This window comes from Vanellus vanellus (genome assembly GCF_965231255.1).
Source record: "Vanellus vanellus genome assembly, chromosome: 6".
Taxonomy (NCBI): Eukaryota; Metazoa; Chordata; class Aves; order Charadriiformes; family Charadriidae; genus Vanellus; species Vanellus vanellus.
Window position 1 is genome coordinate 68178913 of NC_138911.1, and position 22309 is coordinate 68201221.

General features: G+C 43.8%; 1 protein-coding gene across 4 annotated transcripts in view; it reads right to left on the minus strand.

Moving 5' to 3' along the window:
- The window catches only part of KTN1 (kinectin 1), a 78086-nt gene that overhangs the window by 20556 nt on the left and 35221 nt on the right, over positions 1–22309 (minus strand). For 3 of the 4 annotated variants that reach the window (XM_082484805.1, XM_082484804.1, XM_082484802.1), the window contains exons 7-28: positions 21871–22011; positions 19631–19737; positions 17902–18034; positions 16772–16859; positions 16310–16476; positions 15580–15648; positions 13658–13695; positions 12960–13050; positions 12570–12638; positions 11783–11820; positions 11575–11665; positions 9156–9224; positions 7640–7674; positions 7411–7501; positions 6452–6520; positions 5539–5576; positions 4765–4855; positions 4534–4602; positions 2847–2884; positions 2065–2155; positions 1865–1942; positions 900–937 (exon numbers count right to left, since the gene is read on the minus strand). In XM_082484805.1, coding sequence (XP_082340931.1) covers positions 900–937; positions 1865–1942; positions 2065–2155; positions 2847–2884; positions 4534–4602; positions 4765–4855; positions 5539–5576; positions 6452–6520; positions 7411–7501; positions 7640–7674; positions 9156–9224; positions 11575–11665; positions 11783–11820; positions 12570–12638; positions 12960–13050; positions 13658–13695; positions 15580–15648; positions 16310–16476; positions 16772–16859; positions 17902–18034; positions 19631–19737; positions 21871–22011 — 1739 coding nt within the window. The remainder of the gene's footprint in view (positions 1–899; positions 938–1864; positions 1943–2064; positions 2156–2846; positions 2885–4533; positions 4603–4764; positions 4856–5538; positions 5577–6451; positions 6521–7410; positions 7502–7639; positions 7675–9155; positions 9225–11574; positions 11666–11782; positions 11821–12569; positions 12639–12959; positions 13051–13657; positions 13696–15579; positions 15649–16309; positions 16477–16771; positions 16860–17901; positions 18035–19630; positions 19738–21870; positions 22012–22309) is intronic. The other variant, XM_082484803.1, reaches the window with a different exon arrangement.

The window sequence follows — 22309 nt, forward strand, 5'->3', positions numbered from 1 at the left end:
TCAGCCCAAAGGAGAGCACATACACGAGAAGAAACCATTGCGCTACGGCTCTAAACCAAGAAAACTAACAAAAATATACGCCAGCTGCAACAACACGCCTTGCAAGCGCTTACCGGCTAAGAACTGGCCTGAAGCAAGCTAATCATTCCACACGTCAATCAACAAACACCTTTAGGCATGGCTGATCTCAACGGCATTCATTCAGAGCCAAAGCGGAAAAGAATCCATTGACCACCTGAGCAAATCCTGCAAACCAGCTGGCTCCAAAGGTGCCAGGGACAGTCCCCGAAAGGTGCGGCTGCCTCAGGCACCACGCACCGGCTATACAGGAATCCTGCTGGGAGGGCAGCACGTTACAAGAGCTGCGTTGAAGACAGAGCCCTTTTTGGCAGAGTCTCGTACAACCTTTCTCTGACTTAGAGCAGCCAGACAAAGCAGAGGGAAGTCTGGCAGCGTTCCTCCATAAAACAGGAGTTGGAGAATTGGCTATTGCATCTCCGACTGAAAACGGCAAACTATCTGTTCATTGCTTTTACCGACTCGGCCACAGGCACTTAAATCCACAGTCTTTTAAAGACGCTAAACAGAAGGAGAAATTATCAGCAGACACAAGAAGTAGCAGCGATCTCGCCAGTGCGCAGAGCCCTGGGTGATCGTTCGCTTTTGCAAAGCGAATGAGCGCTGCTACTTAGGCACGGCAGGCAGCGACGCCAGACGCTTGCTATTACACACGGCAGCAGACACGCGGGCTGGTGTACGTCCATCGGCACTAACAGCTTATTTTAGCAAAGCCCATAAAATTCTTGAAACCAATTCATACATTCCAATTCCCGATAAATGCCAGCACCGAATGCATATTATCAGCAGGCGCTCGGGAAACTGCTACGAAAGATACTCACAGGCTCTCCAAGTCTTGGACTTGGGATGCAGCAGGTACCTGAAAAACAAAGCAATTCCCAACCTCATTTTTATGGCACGGTAAAGCTTTCAAAATTAACAGCAACTCTTTGGATGAGCAGGGCACCACACAGCTTGCAAGATACTTGCCAAAGAAATACCAGGAATTTTGCATCGGACATCGCTCCAAGAATATCTAAACACATAACAGATTTTAGAAGCACAGCTTACACCAAGCATCCCAAACTTCATGTCAGCCAGTTTCTCTTCATTCCACCTTCCCCCTGGGATAAATGCCTGTCTAGACATCCACCCAAAATAAGAGTGCAACTCAGTTTCTCCCCTCTATCATTGACAAAAATCCAAACTGAGCCAGCATACCACCTGATCGGAAAAACTCTTCCATTAAGTAACACCTGGCTTCAAGGATGTCCCATTCCCTGTTCTCAAGTCCAGTGAGGGAAATCAAAAGCCAAAATATTCCAGTCAGTTGCAACTTCTGCAACAGGCGAAGGCAGGAAGAAATCACAGCAAAGCCTGACCACTTCAAGAGGAGTTGCTACCTTCAGTTACAGCAAGAGCTCCTCCATGACCATAGCCCTCCAGAGACGCTACTTCGGTCTGGCAAGGAGGTACCTATGAACCTATGGTACTACAAACTCGGCTACAATTCTGTCCATGAGCTTCAAAGTTTTCAGACCACCAAAGCTACTCGTTATGCATTATATCATCCAGGTTAAAGAAGAGCTCTCAGAACTTGTTATCCGTGTAAAGCCTGTTTTGGATGAAAACAGTTGAACTAGGGGGCTCTCGGAACTGTAGACTACCAGTTTAGTCAAGCAGGATTTAAAATAGCTCTGTAGGTTGAAGCCAATGCAAACCCTTTTTGAGAGGTAGAAAAGAAAACCAACGTCTTCCAGTTCAACTGAGCAGCACTCCTCAACCATATCTGCTCTGCAGCCCATACCTGTTGGAGGTGTTGCAGGTTCTGTTGTTCTAACTCCTGAACTTTACTGGTTAATTGTGCAATTGTATCCTTCTGACCCTTTGGACAAAACAAAGAAGAAGAAAAAAAAAAAAGCAAGTTTAGAAGGTAAATGTAACTTTTCCACAGCCAGAAATACTGCAACAGAACTTATTTCCCTTTAGAATACCAAGGAAGCTTACCTGCAGCCATTCTCCTTTCTTAACAATCTCTTTCTCCTTCTCTTCCAATAAGGCCTCCATGGTTTTCACCTGCTTTTCCTTCCCCTTCAACCTGTACCATTAAACACACACAGACACACAGCATAAACCCTTGCTTTTTTATCCATCTGAAAAAGAGACAGCCTACGCTTTGCAGCACGTAACAAAAGCAGCGTATGTGATCAAAGGCACAAACTCAATTCACCTGCTAAAAATCAATGTGTGAACACTTCCTCTTCAGTCTGGGTTAGCAGGAGATGCCCTTGATCAATGGTACTGCTCATTAAGCGAAAGCAGACAAATTCTGCGCCGACGTACATTGCAGGGATCTCACACACGTGTGCTCTCCTCAACTAAAAATACTTCCTTCCCCCTCCCCAGCTGGGGACACAAGGGACTGACGACCGTGCCGGCTCAATTCTCACTTGCCCACCCAGCTCCAGCACAGATATTGCACCAAAGTAAGTTTGCCATAGCGCCTTGCCTACATCCTTCCATCATCCCGACTTGAATTTAATCCCTCGTAGTTAAACTGGGACTCGTGAAGCCATGCAGCACTTCACCTCGTTTGCTGTCCCAGACAGGACCAGGTATTTCTAATAAGGACACGCGTCTACCAAGACCAGTGTTAATAGGCTGCATCACCTCATGCAGAGTACAGACACCAGGCAAGAACTTTTTAACTTAAAAAAACGTTAACCTCCCTGGAGCAGGGAAGCATGGGGTGCACAGGGCAGATCAGACATGTTAACAACCGTACTTACAGAGTCTGAAGTTCTTTGACTTGTGATGTAATCGACACCTAAAGAAAATAATCAGTACTTCAGTTCAACGCACACGGAAGAGACACATAAATGCTATAAACTGCTCTAGGGAGAAACAGGAAAAAGCCATTAGACATTATTAAAATAGGCGCTATTTGTCACAGTTATATAAGCATAAACATGCTGTCTTTTTTTTTTTGTGGGAAAATACATTATGAGAAGCCAAGTGTCTCCGCTATATACTTTCTCCACGTTTAAAATGTGACTTCCAGAGCAGAAATGAAAACAGTGCAGATGGGAACACAAGCAGGCCCGCTGGAGCACCACGAGAGACAAAGGAAGAAGCAGACACTGATGATGACAACCATCTCACCAGCAACTGCAGCTCAAATCAGAGATCATCCTTGGTCATTTAGACCTTCGCACAAACAAGTGCTTTTTAGATGTTCTCTGCAACGTCAGCACTCCCTTAAATTCCCACTTTAAGGCTGAACGTGGATTGAAGAAACAAGATTTAGTGGGAATATTCCCTTTGAATTTTGTATAGAAGCCTGACAGTGGCTATCTGCATACACACCAGCTGTCCAAACGGCTTAGTTAGTCCTCTATCACAACACGGCAGGACTTTCCACATTCCCAAAAACCTCTATTCTGCTTGCAGGATACCAAAAGCTGCATATACACCACCTTTGGAGCAAGCATCCCTCACAGGCAGCTTTCCAGAGACAGCAACTCTAAACTGCATCTCATTCTGGGCTGTGTCAGCTCCAGGGAAGGAAACACACACAAATAATTCCTCCAGTTCCTGGGAATTTGCTTTGGAGCAAAAGCCCAAGACGGAAACACATTCTATGAAGCTTTGCCTAAAAAGGATGAAAACTTCCACACTAAGGAAAGAAGAAAAAAAGAGGGTGACATGTTGGAATGCAGCTAGCTGAAAAAAGTGCAGACCAAAAAAAAAAAAAAAAAAAACAAAAAAAAAAAAACAAAAAACAACCCAAAACCAACCCACACGCCCCACACAAACAAGCAAGCAAACTTCCTGACAGCACGATGGATTAAGCTGCCTGCAGAATGGGCTCCCTAAGGAAACGGGGGTTGCCATTGTTTCGGATGCTAGACAGCAATCACGCCAAAAAAGCCAGTACTCCTCCATTTCTGCATTCCTGACAGCTAGAGTAAAACTTACGCTGCCAAGACAGGCTTTCTTTGGATGCTGGAAAGGAAACAGTCTTAGGTCTACCTGGAAACCAAATGCTATTTGGGCCAGTAGTATTGTTCTAGCAACGCAGAAAGGCCAACAAAAGGAGAAGCACCTTCAGCACGTGAGATTTTCGAGGTGCCAGACTCAAAGGATGTCCCAAGGTTTCGTGTTTACTACAGGGACAACATGCAATATGCCCAGGCAGAGCTAATGCCACAATGCTTTAAGTTATAGCAATTCTTGCCAAATTTCATATTAAAAGTCCAAAAAGCCCGGGCATCCAGAGGAATGTGGTTTCCAAAGGACAGCAGTAGTTATACTACGTATTTATGACTTTATATCCAAGAATAGTGTAGCTCTACCCTTAAGAGTTCCCTTACCCAATGACATTCACCAGGGAAAGACACCGCACTAGAACAGAAATGAGTGAGCAGCGCATCCAAGGCAAGGCTGTTTCACACTTCTGGGACTAAGGTATTTTACCTGTTTTTCCATCTCAAGCTGGGAATTTCCTACTTCTTCTTTCAGAACCTCTATTTCCTGTGTCAAAGCCTTTTCAATGACAAAACAGACAGGATTGGACAATGGAAACACAAAAACGCCACAAAAATGGATGCTACAAATTCATCACTATAGAATGCCATGCAGTAACGAATAAATGGTAGTCAGTGGCATAGACACAGAGAGGAAAGTAGGTATGGCAGAGAGAGATACCTGAACAGTCTTCTCCTTGCTTGCTACTTTAAGGATTTCAGCTTGTAGGAGTTCTTCCACTGATTTTATTTTTCCATCCTTCTCATGGATCCTTAAAAAGAGCAGAGGAACAACATCAGCTGGCTGAACTGCGCTGCTTGAGCAAACGCGCAAGTTTTGGGGCTGCCACCACGTCACATTGCCAGCTTCTGGAATCCACAGTGGGACCTCCCGCTATCGCGGGGTGCCATCTCTCACCGCAATCCCAAATCCAGATAGAACAAGCAGGAGAAACAAATAGGAGGAATAAAACTAGGAATAGCGCAGAACAAGCTGGCTTTATATAACCAGTAGTTCTCATGCTAAATAGATACTATTACTGTCTACAAATGCAAATTAAGGCATCAATAGTCCCTGGAATGACGCACACTTAACTTTAGCCTTCACTGGACATTCCAGCAAAGTATTTATCAACTCCAAATGCACACACAGAGCGAACAAGCTCACTCCTTCTGGAGTGCCTACCGAAGAAGAAAAATTATCTGGCAATTCAGTGCAACTCCTCGTCTAGTCAAAGTTAGGCTTATGAAGTTAATTGCTTAGCAGAGAAGCAACTGGATTTTCAAAAGGTATTGATCTGACGTGACATGTTTCTAAAGTGATAACGCTTCCTGCCACACACATATACTTCACTCAGTTAAAAGCGAATCATTTCAAGGAAGCAAAACACTTGTAGTCATGGAATAAAAATAGAAAGAAGTAACAATCAGAAATTAAATGTGTCCAGTAACTTACACTTTCTGGAGTTCTTCCACCAGTGATTGGAAGGAAACCTGTTCAAAAACAGAACTTCAAATTAGAAAAACAGAAAAGAGCAAACCAATCTGCCAGTGTTGAGGGGTACGGAGTAGAGAGCTTCAGCTCTCTGGCACTGGGTAAACTATGTAGCAGCCTAAGGATTTTATCTATCTGGCCGCTCCTGAGAAAATTAGCTGTTGGTCTCCAGTTCCCAGCAAACCAATAACACAAAGTCTGCTGCAAGTTCCAGGAAAACAAAAGCAAACCCACACCATCTTTACCAGGAGAGGCTGAGGTTCAGGACCAGCATCTGACCAGCGAACTTTTTTATATTGGCACTACTGCACACCTTGCCACGGTTACTGTGCTTCTCCTTTCCCATAAATAATTTTCTAGAAACTAAGTGCTCTCCTGAGCTGTCCAAGTAGAGCTGGACGTCAAGGAAAGGCAATTCCCAATTGGCACCAAGCACATAAAAAATGGTAATAAACAGAAATGTCCAAAACAGACATGAACAGAAGTGGGCTAGGTCACACCTGCGTAAGTGGGGATTAACATTAGAAAGCTCAAATGTGCATAATGAAGTATGAGCTGCGCGCAGCCACGCTTGCCGCACTAGGCTGCTGAGAAACAAAGCAACCTACAGCCATTTCGGTACGTGGCAAACTCAAACCAACCCAGAACCACCACTGAATTGGAACCTTTACATCTGCCACGTTTCTGACACTTATGCAGAGGAAGTATTTGACAGGAGTACCGGCTTCCAGACCAGCGCTGGAAGAAAATAGGATGCTTTGCCAACAGGCTTCAAAGACATCCTCACCTTTTTCCCTTGACTTTTGCAACCACAGCAAGATTCTTTTAGATTTAGTTTAGGTGTAATAAAAGTTTTAGATGAAAAAAGTACTACCTGCTCCGATTGCTGAATTTGCAGACTTTGAAGTTCTTTTCTCAAGGATGAATTTTCCGTTCGCAGTGCCTTTGAAAGCAGACACACAGATAATGAAAGACACATTTGCTGGGGAAGAAGTGTTAAGCTTGATAGAAAAGTCATTTCTTTTAGAACAAGTGAAAGACTTTGAAAGCCTGAAAGAGAACCCCTCTGCAGCAGTTGGAGCTGAAGTATTCAATGGACTAATTATTCATTACGGACAACTCGGAGTGGACTTCTATCTGTAGGAAGCTGGAGGCCAGGGAAACATCAAGGTGATGTGCTTACATCTTTGGCTGTTTAGTAACCTGACAGTTTGCTAGTGTGCAACCCCTCCCCCGTACAGGGGTCTCGGTGATGCACCTGGAATTTAGGGACATTAAGAAAAGTGAGCACTGTCTCGGCTACACCCAGGTAGATAGGACACAGCCTTCCAGCAAAACCCAGTTGAAAACAGACAGGGATTTTTGTACGGGCATTCCAGATTTCTCACCATTAGCTTCTTTACAAACAGGAAACACCTTTAGCATCACCCCAGAAGCATCACTAGTTTATAATCCATTTAACCCTTCAGATTACCAACGAAGCAAAAAGATGCAAGAGGCCCATATTACCAAGTTATTACAGAACACCTTTTCCTAAAAACAGATTTGTTGCAGATTAGGCCAAACATACAGCTCTGGAGAAGTATTCACTTTATTCCAAAAGACACCAGGAAAACATCCTAGCAAAATCTGCTCTAGACCAAGCAAAGAGAAGCACTTACTGTACGCCATTAATGCTCATGCTTAGTCTATCATACCAAAAAGGTTTTAACCTTGTCTCCATGAGATGCTTTTCCTATTCAAGTCTCAGACTCCACTATGAGCACTCAAACGCTGTGCACAAGAGCACTTAATGTCTACTTCCCCATAAAAAGATCATATGAGAGATTTTACCTTTAGCTCCTCCTCTTTATTAGCCACCTGTATGAGTCCTGCCTCAAGCAGCTCTTCAACTGTCTTGATTTTATCATCCCTCTCTCTCACGCTGAGAAATCAAAAGTATTAGGAAAAAGAGAGTTAACTTTTGAAGGCAGTTTAGCTATCAACAGTAACCCTGTTGCCAACCAAACTGGATCTTTATTTTAGCCTCCAATTCAGAAGAAAAAAAAAAAAAGTTTCTTACCTTCTTTCCATCTGCTCTAACAAGTCTTTGTTCGCCTATAAAAAACACAATAGGGTGATCATTAATTGGTTCAATAATGGTTTGGGATTCTAAAAACAGAAATAACTGGAGAGCATCAACTTAACCAGAACCTTAATTACCACATAAAACAGGGGCAGAATGTCCTCATAGCACTTGTACCTAATAGTGATGCTGAAAAGATGTCAATCAGAATCATCTAGGTTGGAAGGGATCTTTAAGATCATCAAATCCAACCATCGACCTAACACTGCCAAAACCACCACGAAACCATGTCCCTCAGCACCAGGGCTACCCGTCTTTTAAATACCTCCAGGGATGGGGATTCCACCACTTCCTCGTGCAGCCTTCAATCTTTCAGAGGAAGCACAGATCCAGCCCAATCCCCTTTATGATTTGACACTGATGGACTACAGGAGTTCTGGCAACAAGATGCTGTGGGACACAGGATCCCAGTGAACCTAGGGACCATCAAGCATGCCAAGCACTGTGCAGCATCTAATCCCTAGCAGCCAGCTCAGTACCTCAAAAATCTGCCTCTTTTGAGCACTTATCGAAACCACAAGCTCCACCTGAAGCTCACTCAGCAGAACATTTATGGTTTCTCAACACCACCACATCGTGAGTGACCACGCGAGAAACATAAGCCAGCTACCAAGAAATCAGCCCCGCTATTTCAGACAGGACAGCAAATCAGCCAGACCCAGGGGAATAAGGCCGCAAATCCGTATCTCTGCCAGAAGAAAGGGAGCTGCTGGCTAGCAGATGCCAGTGCAGGAAAGGAAATAAGTTTCCTGTCCTGCAAGTCTTTTTCCAGTGTTTCAGGAAGTTTTCTCATTCCACAGTGGTACAAAGTCAGGGGTGTTCACAAGAGCTCTCCCAGGGAACACTGGCAAAGGAGATGGGGCTGAGCAACACAACAGCGTTGAACCTGCAGCATCCTGCGTGAGTACCAGTCAGACTGGGTGCAGCAGGTATGCCTCAGGCAAAAATACAGAAGAGGAGGGACAAAAGACATCACGATGCAAATAGTTTTTCCATTCCATGGGTCTGCTCTTTGGTTACTACTGGTTTGAGAATTCATTTCAGGATGGAATAAAACAGGTAGGGTAACAACCTTACTCTGGTCTCCCCACAGCCCAGTAAGAGCCCTCTCCCCTGGAAGGGCCAGCTGCTCATGGGATTTTTTTTTAATTCCTGAAAACCGCCATTAAAACTGGGAGGGGTTGCAGAAATACGTTTTTGCTTGTGTTAAGCTAGCATTCTTCCAGGGAGGAAAAAAATAAAAAAAAAAAAAAAATCAACATTTTCTTTGGACACTCTTGACTAGGTCTAGAAGACAGCCACAACTGCCTTACTTGAACCCTCTGTGGAAGAGCAAATACCTAAAAAGCAACAGGCTTTGACCCCAACCAGCTCAGCCTAGGGCCAGCTTAAAAAAAAATACTTAAGTTAAAAAGATGATATCTGATACAATCTCAGTGAACACTGGCTATACCTGCTCAGAAAGGAGAGTCTGCAGCTTCTGAACTTCAGCTTGCAGAGTTGTGTTTTGATCCTTGAGAACCTAGAATGGAATTTAAACGTTACACCAGTTCAGAACTGCAAACCTTAACTACAGCATTTTCATTTTGGCAATGAGGTAATTAAATAGCACAGAAGCCATTCCAGCGAGTTCTTTGGAAGCTACAAGACTACAAAGAGTCCTTTCCCCTTTTTTTCTTGCTTTTCTATAATACTACTTTTGTCCTTATGTTCCTGTGAGAAATTCAGCTGTTACCATCTTCATTCCCTGGCAGGGGATCAGACAGTACCCAGTGCGAGAGAAACTGCGTTTTCCTCCTAAAGCAGTATCCGCACCATGTCAAGGTTTGATAGCTGCCTCTTACAAAGCACTCATCTGGCGAAGCAAATGGTCTAGGATCACCCCTCTAGTTCTCTGCAGCTGCCTTAACGCTGCGGATGCACAGCCAGGAACCAGCAGAGCGGTCTGCACAGCTCCCACGCTTTGGTCCAACTGCAGGCTGGAAAGAGGCAAACCGGGAAGACAAAGAGCCACACCGCAGACCTTGTCTTCCCTCCAGTAGTCCCGCAGCAGCCCTTAACAGACAGGCTGCCCGTCTAGATTCCTCGTATATTTTAAAAATCCTCCTCTGTTACTGCTTTTTATTTTACAAAGTCTTTTTAAAGACTTGCTAGGCGCTTTACAAAAGTAAAGAGCAGGACACGTGATCTATGCTTCAGACCCAAAGCCTTACAGGGACAACAAAAGCAGGAAAGGACAGCAATGGTGAGAATTAAAAGAATTACTCTGTTTTGAACCTGGTTGTTCTCTCTTTCGTGTGCATGGGGAAAAAAAGAAGCACTTCCTTAGGTGGAAGCATTTAGTACAGAGCTGGTCTGGCTTACGTTTGGGATCAAAGACAGGAGGAAAAAGAGACTAGAAGGGCACACAATGTTCATGCTGAGAGCGCACTATGCATTTCCACAGTGTCGTGATGATGACAATCGGTGTTCAGTTCCCTATTTACCTCCCAAGAACTGCCAGGATTGCCTCCAGGTGATTTTTACTATTCCTTAGCACTGAGTCGATTTCGGCACATAACCATGCACACCACCTCGAAGGCCTTTTTCCTGGGTAACAGTTACTACAGTAACCATCGCTCTACAGGAAATTCAGATTACTCCTCCTCATATTCATTTTTGCCACTTCATCTGACGTTTTAAAGTGTTCCACCACCCGGACAGCCCTGAGAGTGTCACTACCTTGAGAGCTGTTGACTTCCTCAAGCCTGCCACCTCTTCCCACTCCCCTTTCCAGACTGTTTATGCGCCCGTTACCCAGCACACACTTCACTGAAGATTCAGTTGATGGCTTTATTATGAAAATCCACTAAAATCGTACTGTTTCCCATTCTATTAATTGAGGAAACTTCTTCCCTCTTGTTCTCTGGCAGCTTAGAGAAACTACAGAGCCTTGCAAGGAACTCTCAAAGTCTTTTGAAAGTGCCACTTTAATATCTGATCCAAGTTTACTACCTGCTTGCTAACACCTTCAAAGAGCTCCAGCAGACCGATGAGGCCCAGTTTCCCCCTACAAAAGCATGCCGCGTCCCCCACTACCCACCCGCTCCGTTCCTCACTAGCAAACCCACCAGCTTGACATGAGGAGATTCAGAGTGAGCGGCCTTCCACCACAAACATCAGAAGAGCAGCAGTACCCAAACAGGGGCTTTCAAGGATTTAAAAAGATGGGAGTTATCACCCTTCTTGGGAAGCAGGTCTGTTTCAAATAGCTGAGGTTCAGAAAAAAAAAAAAAAGCCTAAGGTGGCAGAGGGCAAGGAGGCATTAAGTTGCTCTCTGCATACACCATCTAGAAACCAGTACCAGCTTTGCTCTGCAGGCCCCAGATGTCAGAACTAAAAGCCTTAGCAATTTAGCTGCAGCCTTATGAGAAACAATTTGGAAGGCAGCAGGAGAAAAATAAGCATTTTTACACCTACCTCGACAGAAAAAAGAAAAAAAAGAAAAAGACCTGACAGCACGATAACCCAAGCAATAAAGACTCACACCAATGTCCTGGAAGTCATATTAGAAGGGAGAATGCAGGAAAACCGCAATAGCTTTTACTGAACCACCTCCTCTTCCAGATTTGAAAGACGTCACTGTTCACAACTGCAGACACTGCATGTAACTTGTGTTACCCTCTCTCCTACTCTGCTACGCAGTCTGCCGCTACTACTGCGACATCCCACACCGCTCCTGCCTTGCAAACGGAGTACTATAATTTACCTTAACGCTCAAAAGTCAGTTCTATTTTACAAATCAACGTTCAATTGTATGAACTGCTCCATAACCTCCACAGCCCGGAAATCTTCCTGTAAATAAGCACAAGGATAGCAATTTTGTATCTTACCTTGAATTCTTCTTTTGTGTTTGAAATCTGAGCAAGTTCTTCTCGAAGCTGATCTTCAAGAGTTCTTATTTTGTCATCTTTGATGTGAATGCTGAGATACAGCAGAGCAGTTAAATATGTTTTCTCATCCAATTCTTACAAAAAGCATCAATTCAAAAGAACATAAAAGACTGACAAACATTGTTTATCACATCCCAGAGCTATTTACCTTTTCTGCATCCTTTCCAGCTCATGTGCAGCAGCAGCCTAGATATAAAGAGGATTAACATAGACTTAGGATACATCACATGATTCAATCGACCTTTCATTCCACAATATTAAAAAGCTAGAACAAGTCATTTGGCCTCTCAGCACATGACTCACCAGCAAGAGTGAAAGGGGTGAGCTTGTCTTCATGCACTTTTAAAACACCCATATATACCAGGCAAGCATGCAATTACGCAAAGGGAAGAAGAACTCCAAGAGATTCATTTGACAACCAGGCTTATCTCTAGTTAAACACTTCACTTCCACCTCTGTAACGAACAAACCGCATAGCGGTAACCCAAGGACAGCGTTTTGTTTGATTCTAAAAAGATGCCTATGGTGAGGCGGGGGTTTTTGTGTGCTTTTGGGTTTTTTTTAGAGGGATGCTTATGGCCCTTGTATGCAAATGCCATGACTGCATATTCAGGCGGGGTTGTGTTCACTCCTGTGAAGTGTCCTGCGCTCGGCATGCCTGCGAATCTAAACCTCGCAAGCAAACTTACTGATTCAGTAACTTGGATATCCAAGTAAGAAACAGATTTCGCTGGTGGAGAAGGGAGGGTAAGAAGTAAGCCTGCCACCAGCTCTAAGAACTCCAGGGAATCACGTATTAGCCCGATTCTGTAATCTCACACCTTTAACGTGCTTAAGCACAGCTCGCTTAAACCAATGTATCTGCATTTGCATTTATCACAAAATAAGCAGAGGGTAGAGAGTGAAATTAAATATTTAACGGACAATTATTTTACCTGTTCATTTGTCAGAGCCTGTAACTTCTGTACTTCTGATTTCAGGGATAGGTTCATATTTTGTAAGACCTGAAGGAAGGAGAAAAAGAAATATATTTGCACTTTGCATAGAGACGGTATTTCAGGTAAGTTCACTCTTCAGTGCAAAGCACTTCAGGTCACTCTCTGAAGGAGTCTAGAGGTTACAGCAAGGAAAAACTTCAAGTTTTCTTATCGACGGCTTCTCAGCATCAGGCATTGGCCTTGCCTAGAAGAGCAAAATCGGGAGACTTGTAGCCAAAAGAGCTGGTTCTAGATCCAAAGGCAGCAGCCTGGCAGGCTTCATTTTGTACGTGCAGCCGATGAGCCTCTCCCTGCATCAGCTGGCATTTACACATGCTTTTATTATACCTTGAGCTCTTCCTCCTTGCTGGTTAAATTGGCGTGTTCATTGCCTAATGAGTCCTCCATCTGCTTTATCTGTTTGTCCTTTTCCGCAATCCTGCACAAGTGAGAAATGATTAAATATCAGTACTAAAAGGTCTTGGATGAAAGTGGTACACAAAGCATCAGGCTAAACACAAGATACACGCTGGCCCTTAAGTCCAATTCCTACTCTAAATCCTGCTGACAATACACTTTGGGTCCAAAAGCTTTTCCATCCGTTTTAAATGTTCTTTGCTTGCCAAAAATTTATGGGACATTCTCTAGCTCTGAAACACAACAACTACACCATCTCCCAAAGGGAGAAATCTCCTGGCACAGCCATACAGCCCAAATATTAACAATTCTCATGGTCACGCACATTCCTGCACGCCGCACTGAACCCTGCACATCGGCAGTGGCAAACACGAGAGCAGACGTTGCTTTCTGTGTAGCAGAGGGCCACGTACAACGGGCTCCAAACCTGAGGCCAGACACGGAAGGGAAATCCGCAGGAAGCAGTTTCCCAGCTCTTAAAGTCAATCTCATGGTGAGAAGTTAAAAGCATAGACAGCAACGTTTCCTTCACCGGTCCCTCCTACACGCACTGCACGTGCGTGGACGAAAGGTGGCATGCGTTAAAAGCCAGTAACACCTCCCAAATACCAGAGGAAAGGAACACTCACACTTTGTGTAGTTCTTCTGCCAGGACTGAAGCTGAGGTCTGCAGAGGGAAGAGAAAAAAAAAAAAAAAAAAAATAGCTGAAAGTAAAGCAAGTCAAAGAATCATCATCTACAGTGAGCCAGGAATAGCATTTGTAAGATTTGTCTAGTTATTTTAAACTGGCACAGGACGATTCCAACTATTTCCTGGCTACGGAACACTGAAGGAATCCCAGCACAGACTAATGTCCCTTCTGCGTTGTCCTAAGGCAATACGAAGAGAAAAACTGAACCGTCTTATTTGCCCTTTATCAGATTCAAACAAGCCATGGGGATCACCAGCGCTTGTCTCCCAAGGATTAAAGGGCTTTATGGGACATTCTGCTGACAAACCACTCAAAGAATTTAAAAAAAATAAAACCTTGTATAGGGCACGAGGACTTGTGTTAGGAACGGAAATAGCAGCGTAAAACCAGCAAGTGGCATTTTTCTTCCCCCCCAGAAAAGCCTATTCCTACGTGGTCACCCACAACGGGGCAGGAGAGACCCATCCCACTGGTTATAAAGGCATTGAGGGACCTCTGCAGATTGTTTCACATCCAGTTTGGTAGCGGCTGAGAGAAGTTCCATGTTCATTTGTGCTTCAGATACATGGCTCTCCTTATCCAGCCTTACCCTCCCCCACAATCCTGGATGTCGCAGAGCTTTTGCCCACGGGACCCTATGGTAAATGCTATACTGCCTTATCTGGATCATATCATAGAGAACAGCATCAGAGAAAAAAATTATTAAAAAAAAAAAAAAAAATCAAAGGGAACAAATAGTTTCCATCCCAGAGGGTCTCCTTAATGACCAGAACAGTTTCACCAACCCCCATGTCCAGAGCAGTATCCAGCCCTCCTCAAAGCGCTATTTTCACAGCCCCTGTCCCTGATGGAAAAACAGCCCTGCATTTTCATGGCCGGTGGGGCTCACGGGGAAAGCCCACATCTCCTTCCAACAGCCTCCTTGTCTAACCCAGAGCACAAAAGTAAAGCTTCCCTAAGGATTTATTTTCAAAGCCCTTTTAAAGGGCTGGATGAAAGGAGTAGGTCACAAAGACGCTGTAAATCCCGACCGTCTCTTTCGTCCCTACTCTCCCCACCCAAAGGGTTAAAGCACAAAGCTCTTCAAGCAAAGCCAGACGTCACATTTTGGTTAAATTCAACATCAGACTGAAACTACATCAAGCACGTCCATGATTAAAAACGCAGCAGAGGAACAACCTCCACTTGCGCCCACAGAAGTTACGGTCTCCGTGAGCCGATTTCTCTGACCCAACAGGGAAGCAGCTTCAGTGACTTTGACGTTTTATTCAGACCACAGAAATCACTTCTCAAAGAAACTAGTCAAACTAAAATTTCAGAGATTAAAAGAATTGAGAAAGGCATTGTGCAGGTACAGCTTCTGGTTTGGGGGTGTTTGTTTGTTGGTTGGTTTTTTTTTTCTTTTTTCTTCTGCACAGAAATCACTACTGGAATGAACGAACAGCTTTATATGGGAGCTACGGTAAGACACTGTTTCTCAACCCAATGCACAAGGGAAAAGCATGATCAGGCCGTTCACAGGAGGACTGCAAAAAGACCGAAGAACCACAAGACAGAATTGTACACATGCAAAACTACAGAAAAAAAAAAAAAAACATTCAGAAAGGTATTATACCCTTTGGTTATAAATGGAAGCTGCTACAGGAAGATATAATTGATTTTTTTTTCCCCAAAAAGGACAGCAGAAGCTTAAGTTTTAAACCGGTTTGAGAAACATTAGGAAAGAGAATGCTAACAAGTCTTTGCTTTAAGCATTACATATCTCATAGCCAGCTACAAAAAAAAAAAAAAAATAATCTGATTTTTAACAAAAGTTCACAATTCAAGACTACAAAAGAAAGTCTGAGAACATGCTGTACCTGGGCTGCCATTTGTGAATGAAACTTCTGAAGCTGAGCATTCAAAGCATCATTCTGCTCTATCAGCTCCTTGTAAGAGAGCACAGAAAGAAAAGCAGGCTGAGATCTGCAGCTAGTCAACTTTTCCTAGGATTAGCTCTTAGCCATGATTACGTTAGTAAAAACAGTTCAGCATTTACATGTCAGACGCTTTTCAAAAGACGCTATTTTTCTCCCCACTAAGATCAACCAGTTTGAGTGGAAGCATAAGAACCTGTCCTGGATCAAAAGAAAAATATTCCCTGTCCCACCGTACACAACTTGGTTTCCCTGAAGCCCTCGAGAGGCACATCCACACTGCCTGTCACCACTTGATGCCAGGAGAACAGACATCACTCCAGAAGAGCTCAAACATCAAAGGTACACGGCTGCTCTTCCAGGGTGTTCCCCAGACCATAGCGTCATTTCACAGCTTGGGAAATTGCCTGGGTCAGCACATTTTCCTGACTTGCCCGGAGTGCTTCTCAGGTCTGAGATAGCCCCAGACCTCCTCACAGCACCACACACGTGGTCTCACTTCGTCAGTTGCCAGATGATACAGACTGGCACGCAGTTTCCTTCATTCTTTATTTTATTTCCCGCTGAATGGGAAACGCTTTACTAAAGCGGCATTTCAAGGCTATTACTGCATTTCCATAGGCACAAAGTGGGAGGAAAAACCCAAACCCTTAAGACACGTGAGCAACACTACCTGCACCTGCATTTGCATGGAGTCCTCCGCAGTCGCTCTCTTTTGCTCAGCCTCCATTAACTGCAACATCCGCTGCTCCAGCTGCTGTTTTGACACCATTGTATCAGTAAGTTTACTGTGCAAGCTCTGGATTTCATTGTCTTTGGCCACAAGCTTATTCTGCACATCTGTAGCAGAAACGTCAGGATTTTAATTCAGAGGTAAATACTTAACTGTGGGGGAAATAACTTTCCCTGTAAACGGGGAGGCTGAACGGAAGCCTCATTCCGCCAAGCCAAGGCTCAGCTCTCAGCAGCATTCAAACTAACTGCTGTCCCCACGTCCTGTCCCCCCAGGGTGCCGAAGCAGTACTGACTTCACCTAAGCTTTATTTAAGCCGTTTACTCAATAACGCCCCTTTTTACAAACGGCAACAGCCGAATCACTGTGGTACGCGTTATTTGGGAATTTTGCGATACGTGCCTTGTTGTGCTGCTTCGTGTTCTGCTGTTCTTTTCCTGAGATAAGCCTGGATTTCTTCCCATCTCCTCTCTGCCTCCTGCTGCTGGACCTTCACGTTGAAGAGAGATTTGATGAAAAGAAGGCTAACCTTTAATTTAGTTTTGAAACATTCAGAGTACTTCTCTTCGGTGCTATTCCCAAAACATATGGCAATAAAATAAAATTGTTTCTCGTTTCCATTAGGGCACATCTGAGAGACAGAGTGCCCTGTAATCCTCCTCCCAGAGCAGTTTAGCCTATTAATTTGAAAGGCAAATTGTGAACAGGATTTCATTACAGGCTCTTAACAGGATGGTTTCGGTAATATGAAAGTGTAGCATCTTTGCCCTGCAAGTTCAAAATTAACACTAGAAGCCAGACTAGCCACGCATCACATAAATCTGCATCTAGTAATTAAAACAGGTCTCAACTCCAGATACCAACTCTCCACCTGCAAGGGCTAGAGGTGGGAGAACTTCTGGTAACTAAGACTTAACCGCAAATATGAAAAAAGTAATGAGCTCTGGATTGGCATTCTCAATCATAAACACCACCTTTCTCTCCTGAAAAAAAAAAAAATTAATACAAAAGATCTTTTCTTCCAAAGAAAAGGAGAGAGGGGCATCCAGAAGCCAGTCCATTTACACACTAACTCTTAAAAAAGTATATTTTAAAATCTAAACATACATCTAAGCAAAAGCATGTAGTTTCAAACAAAATGAAAAATAGAAATAAATAAAAAAAGTCACACAAGGACAATTCTGTCTGGATGAACTACTCCAAAATATGAAATCTTGCTGGAATTGTACGCTCGTAGAAAGCAAAGTTCAATACCACCAGTTAAGCTTTTTAAAGATATTTACCTGGAAGGGTAAGTTTCACTCCACAGGGAGGTTCGTAATCACTCAAAACCCAGAGCAATGAATAAAAACATTAAATAAGCCCACAGGCTGGCTCAGCCTATCTGAAAATAGATACTTGCACATATAAAGATGACAGAGAGATTTCCTGACCAGGGAAACAGCTGAAGCGATTCTCACACACCTCACATCCTGCCCGACTCACAACTTGGCTCAAATAAAGCCTCGACAGGCACAGAGAACCCAAGTCACCTTTAGCTGAGCAACCGCTTGCTCTGCGTTCTTCTTCTGGAGCTCCTCTTGCTGCAGCTTAGAGCTCTTCTCTCCCAGCTCGTTCACCAGCCTAGCATAATCCTGGCGCAGTTTGTTCAGCTCAGCCGACTGCCTAAAAATAACCATTTTCACAGCTTTTTTTCACAAGAAGTATAGGCCATAACAACAACTACTCAAATATCAACACCAAATCCTATATTTACAACCAGAGGGCTGTACTGGGTGGGTTGGGGTGTCCCGTCCCCCCCCACACCCCCCTCCCGGCTTCAACCTAGGAAAGGGATGAGGGTCAGGTACTCTCGGCCATCAGCACAGCAGCAACAACCCACGGAGTCAGAAACAAAAGGTCAGCTATAAGCCACAAGCATCGGTTCCTTTAAAAGGTTTGCAAGCTGATGGGCATAATTTGGACAGGCTTATATAAACTAAAGAGACTCAGCATAAGGAAAGGTTTCACATTTAGATTCACATTCCTTTCCTCTTCCCATAAAAGATTATTGATCTCAAACTTACTCGAGACTATTCCTCCCGGAGTGCTCACTGCACGCATGTCTTCAGGCTATACGTTGCCTCCTGCCCTTGACTTATCTATTAACTTATGAAGGTATTCGATGCACTCTCTCACTTAGGGAGAAGAGATGCATTTCTGTAGCCCAAGGGAAGAATTTTAAAAGGCTCCCCTTTATGTCTAAGCAAATAAAAAATTTATTTTCATCTGTACCTTAAGTTTGCCTGAATTAAGGGTTTTTCAAGGTAACTAAGAGATAACGATGCTTTATTTCTACAAACAGGGCACCTCTAAAATCAGAGTACCGGTACCCTTCTCCCAGTGCTCGTCATAGTGACCTGCCCCAGCGAACTACGTGCAGGGAGCAGAATGTGCCTCCGCCGAGCTGCGCTCGGCAGTGCAGAAGCTGCTAACAGAAAGGGCCACACAGAAGCAGCATCTCTGCAAGAACAGCACAGCCCGAAAAGCAAGATACGGAGCCCTTTGTAAGTCCTGACAGTGGTTTTGACATTCTAGTCTCCAACAGTAACAAATCAAATATCTGAGAGCATATAAAGTGTCGGTTTTGCTTTCCATAGGCAGAAGCTCACTGGCAACAATTCACCCGTCTGACTCAGCTTTCACCACGATACATACAGTCCTCTCCGCCAGCTCAGGGGCAGCTCAAGTCATAACTCACAAACGACAAAACCTTGAGATGCCTTTTTGTTTCTCCAAAAGTTCGCAACGTCGGCGGATAAATCCAAGTGCCATCCCAGCGGTACCACTAACTGCAGGGTGTCAATTTTATTTTACTTTTTTTTTTTTTCCTTATCGCAAGACGGATTTGTAAGTTTCCAGCTGTTGCTCTCCCAAGAGGCCAGCATCAGCACCTCTCCTGAAGCCCCAGGGGAAAGGATACATACCCTGCCAAAAACACCGACTGTGGCTGAGCACTTCTGCATTTCTTTCTGCGAGAGCCTCAGCACCCACTCTCTAAAAGCTCAGGCTTCAAATTGATAAAAGACAGTGATCTGTTTTGAAAGCCTTGGCTCGATGCAAATACAAATAGCTGCCTCCCCAGCCCGAAATAACTGTGTTCTGAGTGTAACCGCAAATTCAGAGACAGCCAAAGAGATGGAAACGAAAGGAGCAGAAGCCAGCACAACTCCTCAGGGAAGGCTTAAAACCACACGAAGCTCCGCGTAGCTGCTAACATACTTGCTCTCCATTTGATTGGTAGAAGTACTGACAGCATCTCTCAGGATACCGTTTTCCTGCTTCAGGTGGCTTATTTCTGCCTCCATCTGCTCACGGAGTTGCTGGAACTGATGAGGGGGAAAAAAAAAAAAAATCAATTCTAAAAAAAGATTAAACTAACAAGAAGTAAAAATCCAATAACTTACAACAGTAGATGAGATATCACCATAGTTTTAAGTAAATAAAACTAAGTGGATTTTTTGAAAGGCGGTAGCTTTAATTCCTTCTTCACACACCCACTCTTCAATTAAATTGTGCAACTCAGACCCTCTTGCTCAAATAAAAGCACCAGTTTCTTTTTTATACCAGTGTACCAACTGTGCATCAAGACAATTTTTTATTTTTAAATAGTACACAAGTAGTACCCGTAGGATACCAATTGCTCAGCTGTATAACTTTAGATACTTGTCAATAACTGCATATCAATAAATTACTTTTCCAAAGGGAAATAAAATAAATGCACCATGAATTAGCATTACAAGTCCACAAAGCCTTTAAACAAAAGGAGAAAAAGTATAAAATAACTAACAATACATAGATTATAGCATGTGAACTGCAAAAGGCCAATCCTCATCTAATATCCTGAAGCCAAGTTATGAAATAGATCCTTTACTTAAGCAAGAATATCTTTTGATTGCATTTTCAACATAGTTCCAAACTGAGGCAGGAAGAAGCCCTGAGAACCTGAAGCTGCTTCAGAATAGCGCAAACAAACCCAAAAGACAGGATTCGAAGGAAAAAATATGGACTCTGCATACGTAGATGACATCACAGCTGGTCTCACAGCCCAACAGCCCACTTTGAAAATCCTCCGGCACGTACACCTATAATACCTCCTTCTTCTACCAGTGCCAGTTCGTCGATACAGCTGACACCATTTCCAAGACCCAGTTTCTTCAAATGGCTGACTCACCAATGAGGATTTTTTTTTTTTTTTTTCATTTTTTATGTAAAATGTTTGCATAACAACCACAGCAGCAGACAGCAGCCCGGTGCAGGGCAGCCACCTCCAGCTTGGCACCACCACGTGTAACAAAGTGGTCCTTGGACGTTTGTTGGGGGGTTCTTTTGGCCTGTCTGTCCATTCCTCCTCCCCCCTTTTTTTTCATGCCAATAGATATACAAGATCCCAACAGAAGCGGGGCCACAAGCCCCATAAAACTGGAAGCTTTGGCAACAGTTTCAGCTTCTCTGCAATGCTCCAGCACATCAGCAGGGGGAGCAGACCCAGAGCCCTGGTTCCTCTGTGCATCCTTTCTCCAGCTTTGCCTTCACCACCAGCGTTTGCAAAAGCCACCCGGTTGCGCCCAGACCTCCTTCACCCTCCCCAGCCAGCGCTAAGACCCCCTCGTTATGCAGTTGTCTATATAGGTTCAAAGGAAACCGTTGCTGCTCTGGAGAATGTAGTTCTGCTCTAAAACCGCAGAGATGCTACTCTCCGAAGTGCCGAGACAGAAGATGCGGTATTAAAACTGGAAAATTCACATGTTGGGCTCAATGCTGTGACAGTTACATAGGGGAAAAAAAAAAATACTAGAATGTCAAATCTAAGTACCAGTCAAGCTGGTATAAGAGGGACCATTTTTCTTAGAAAACTTAAAGTCAAACTTCTTAATCTGATGAAACAAACTCTTCTGAGGTCACTCCATTACAACGCAACACCAGGAGACAGTAACAATGTCTTAAAAAAACAAAACCACAAGTGTCTGTCCTTCAAATATTTTCAGCAAAACACTCTGACAGGCAATGACATTTCTTGAATATTATGCTATGTTGTCACTCTGAACTATAAATTAAAAAGTGAAATTTATCAGCTGGTAAGTGATGAACAGCATTAGTGGCTCTCTGAAGTTGAGTATTTCAATTAGATCTTACACTGCAATGGAAAAACATTTAGCAGAATACCATGAAGCAAAAATAACGATATCAGAGACCAGCTGCCTAGCGAGCACTGGTCTTTTACAGACTACGAAAGTCACTGATGAGAATATTTTGTCTTTAAGTCAGGAAACTGCCACGAAGTTTCCCATCCTCGTGCAGATGTGTTATACCACCAGCTGCCAGCACACCGCATTCACCGCTCAGGGTAACGAGCGAAGCCAATTTCTGCGTGAGCAAACAAATGCTGCACCCCGGCTGAAGCAGAGGCTGATCTGCTTGTGCATGAATGTCAACTCCAACGGTTTTGGTAAAGCATTTACCTTTATCTTCATCTGCTGAGATTCTTGGTAGCTAACATGTATTTTACTCTGAAAAGTGCCGTGCTCCTTTTCTAGCGTGTTGATGCGCTCTCGCATTTTTGCCGTAAGCAAGCCGTTTCGCTCCTTTTCTGCGACCAGCTCCTTGGGTGGGAAGTGAAAGAAAAAATGGGAAAGAGGTCATCTACTGCTCCTTTCTAGAGTCTAATAGTCTTTTAGGATACCTAAAAATATAGCAAGTGTGCATCAAACCAAATTCAGCATCAGTCTTAACTCAGAGACATTACAGCATTACACCTGACCAAACTTCCAGCACCTTTATGAGGGTTTAGGATCAGCATGGTTTCACATTTATTAAAAAAGAGGTTTGCCAATTTCAACACCGATCTTCCATTGTCTCAGAAAAGACGGGAGTCTTATTTCTATCAAGTTTGGCCAAATT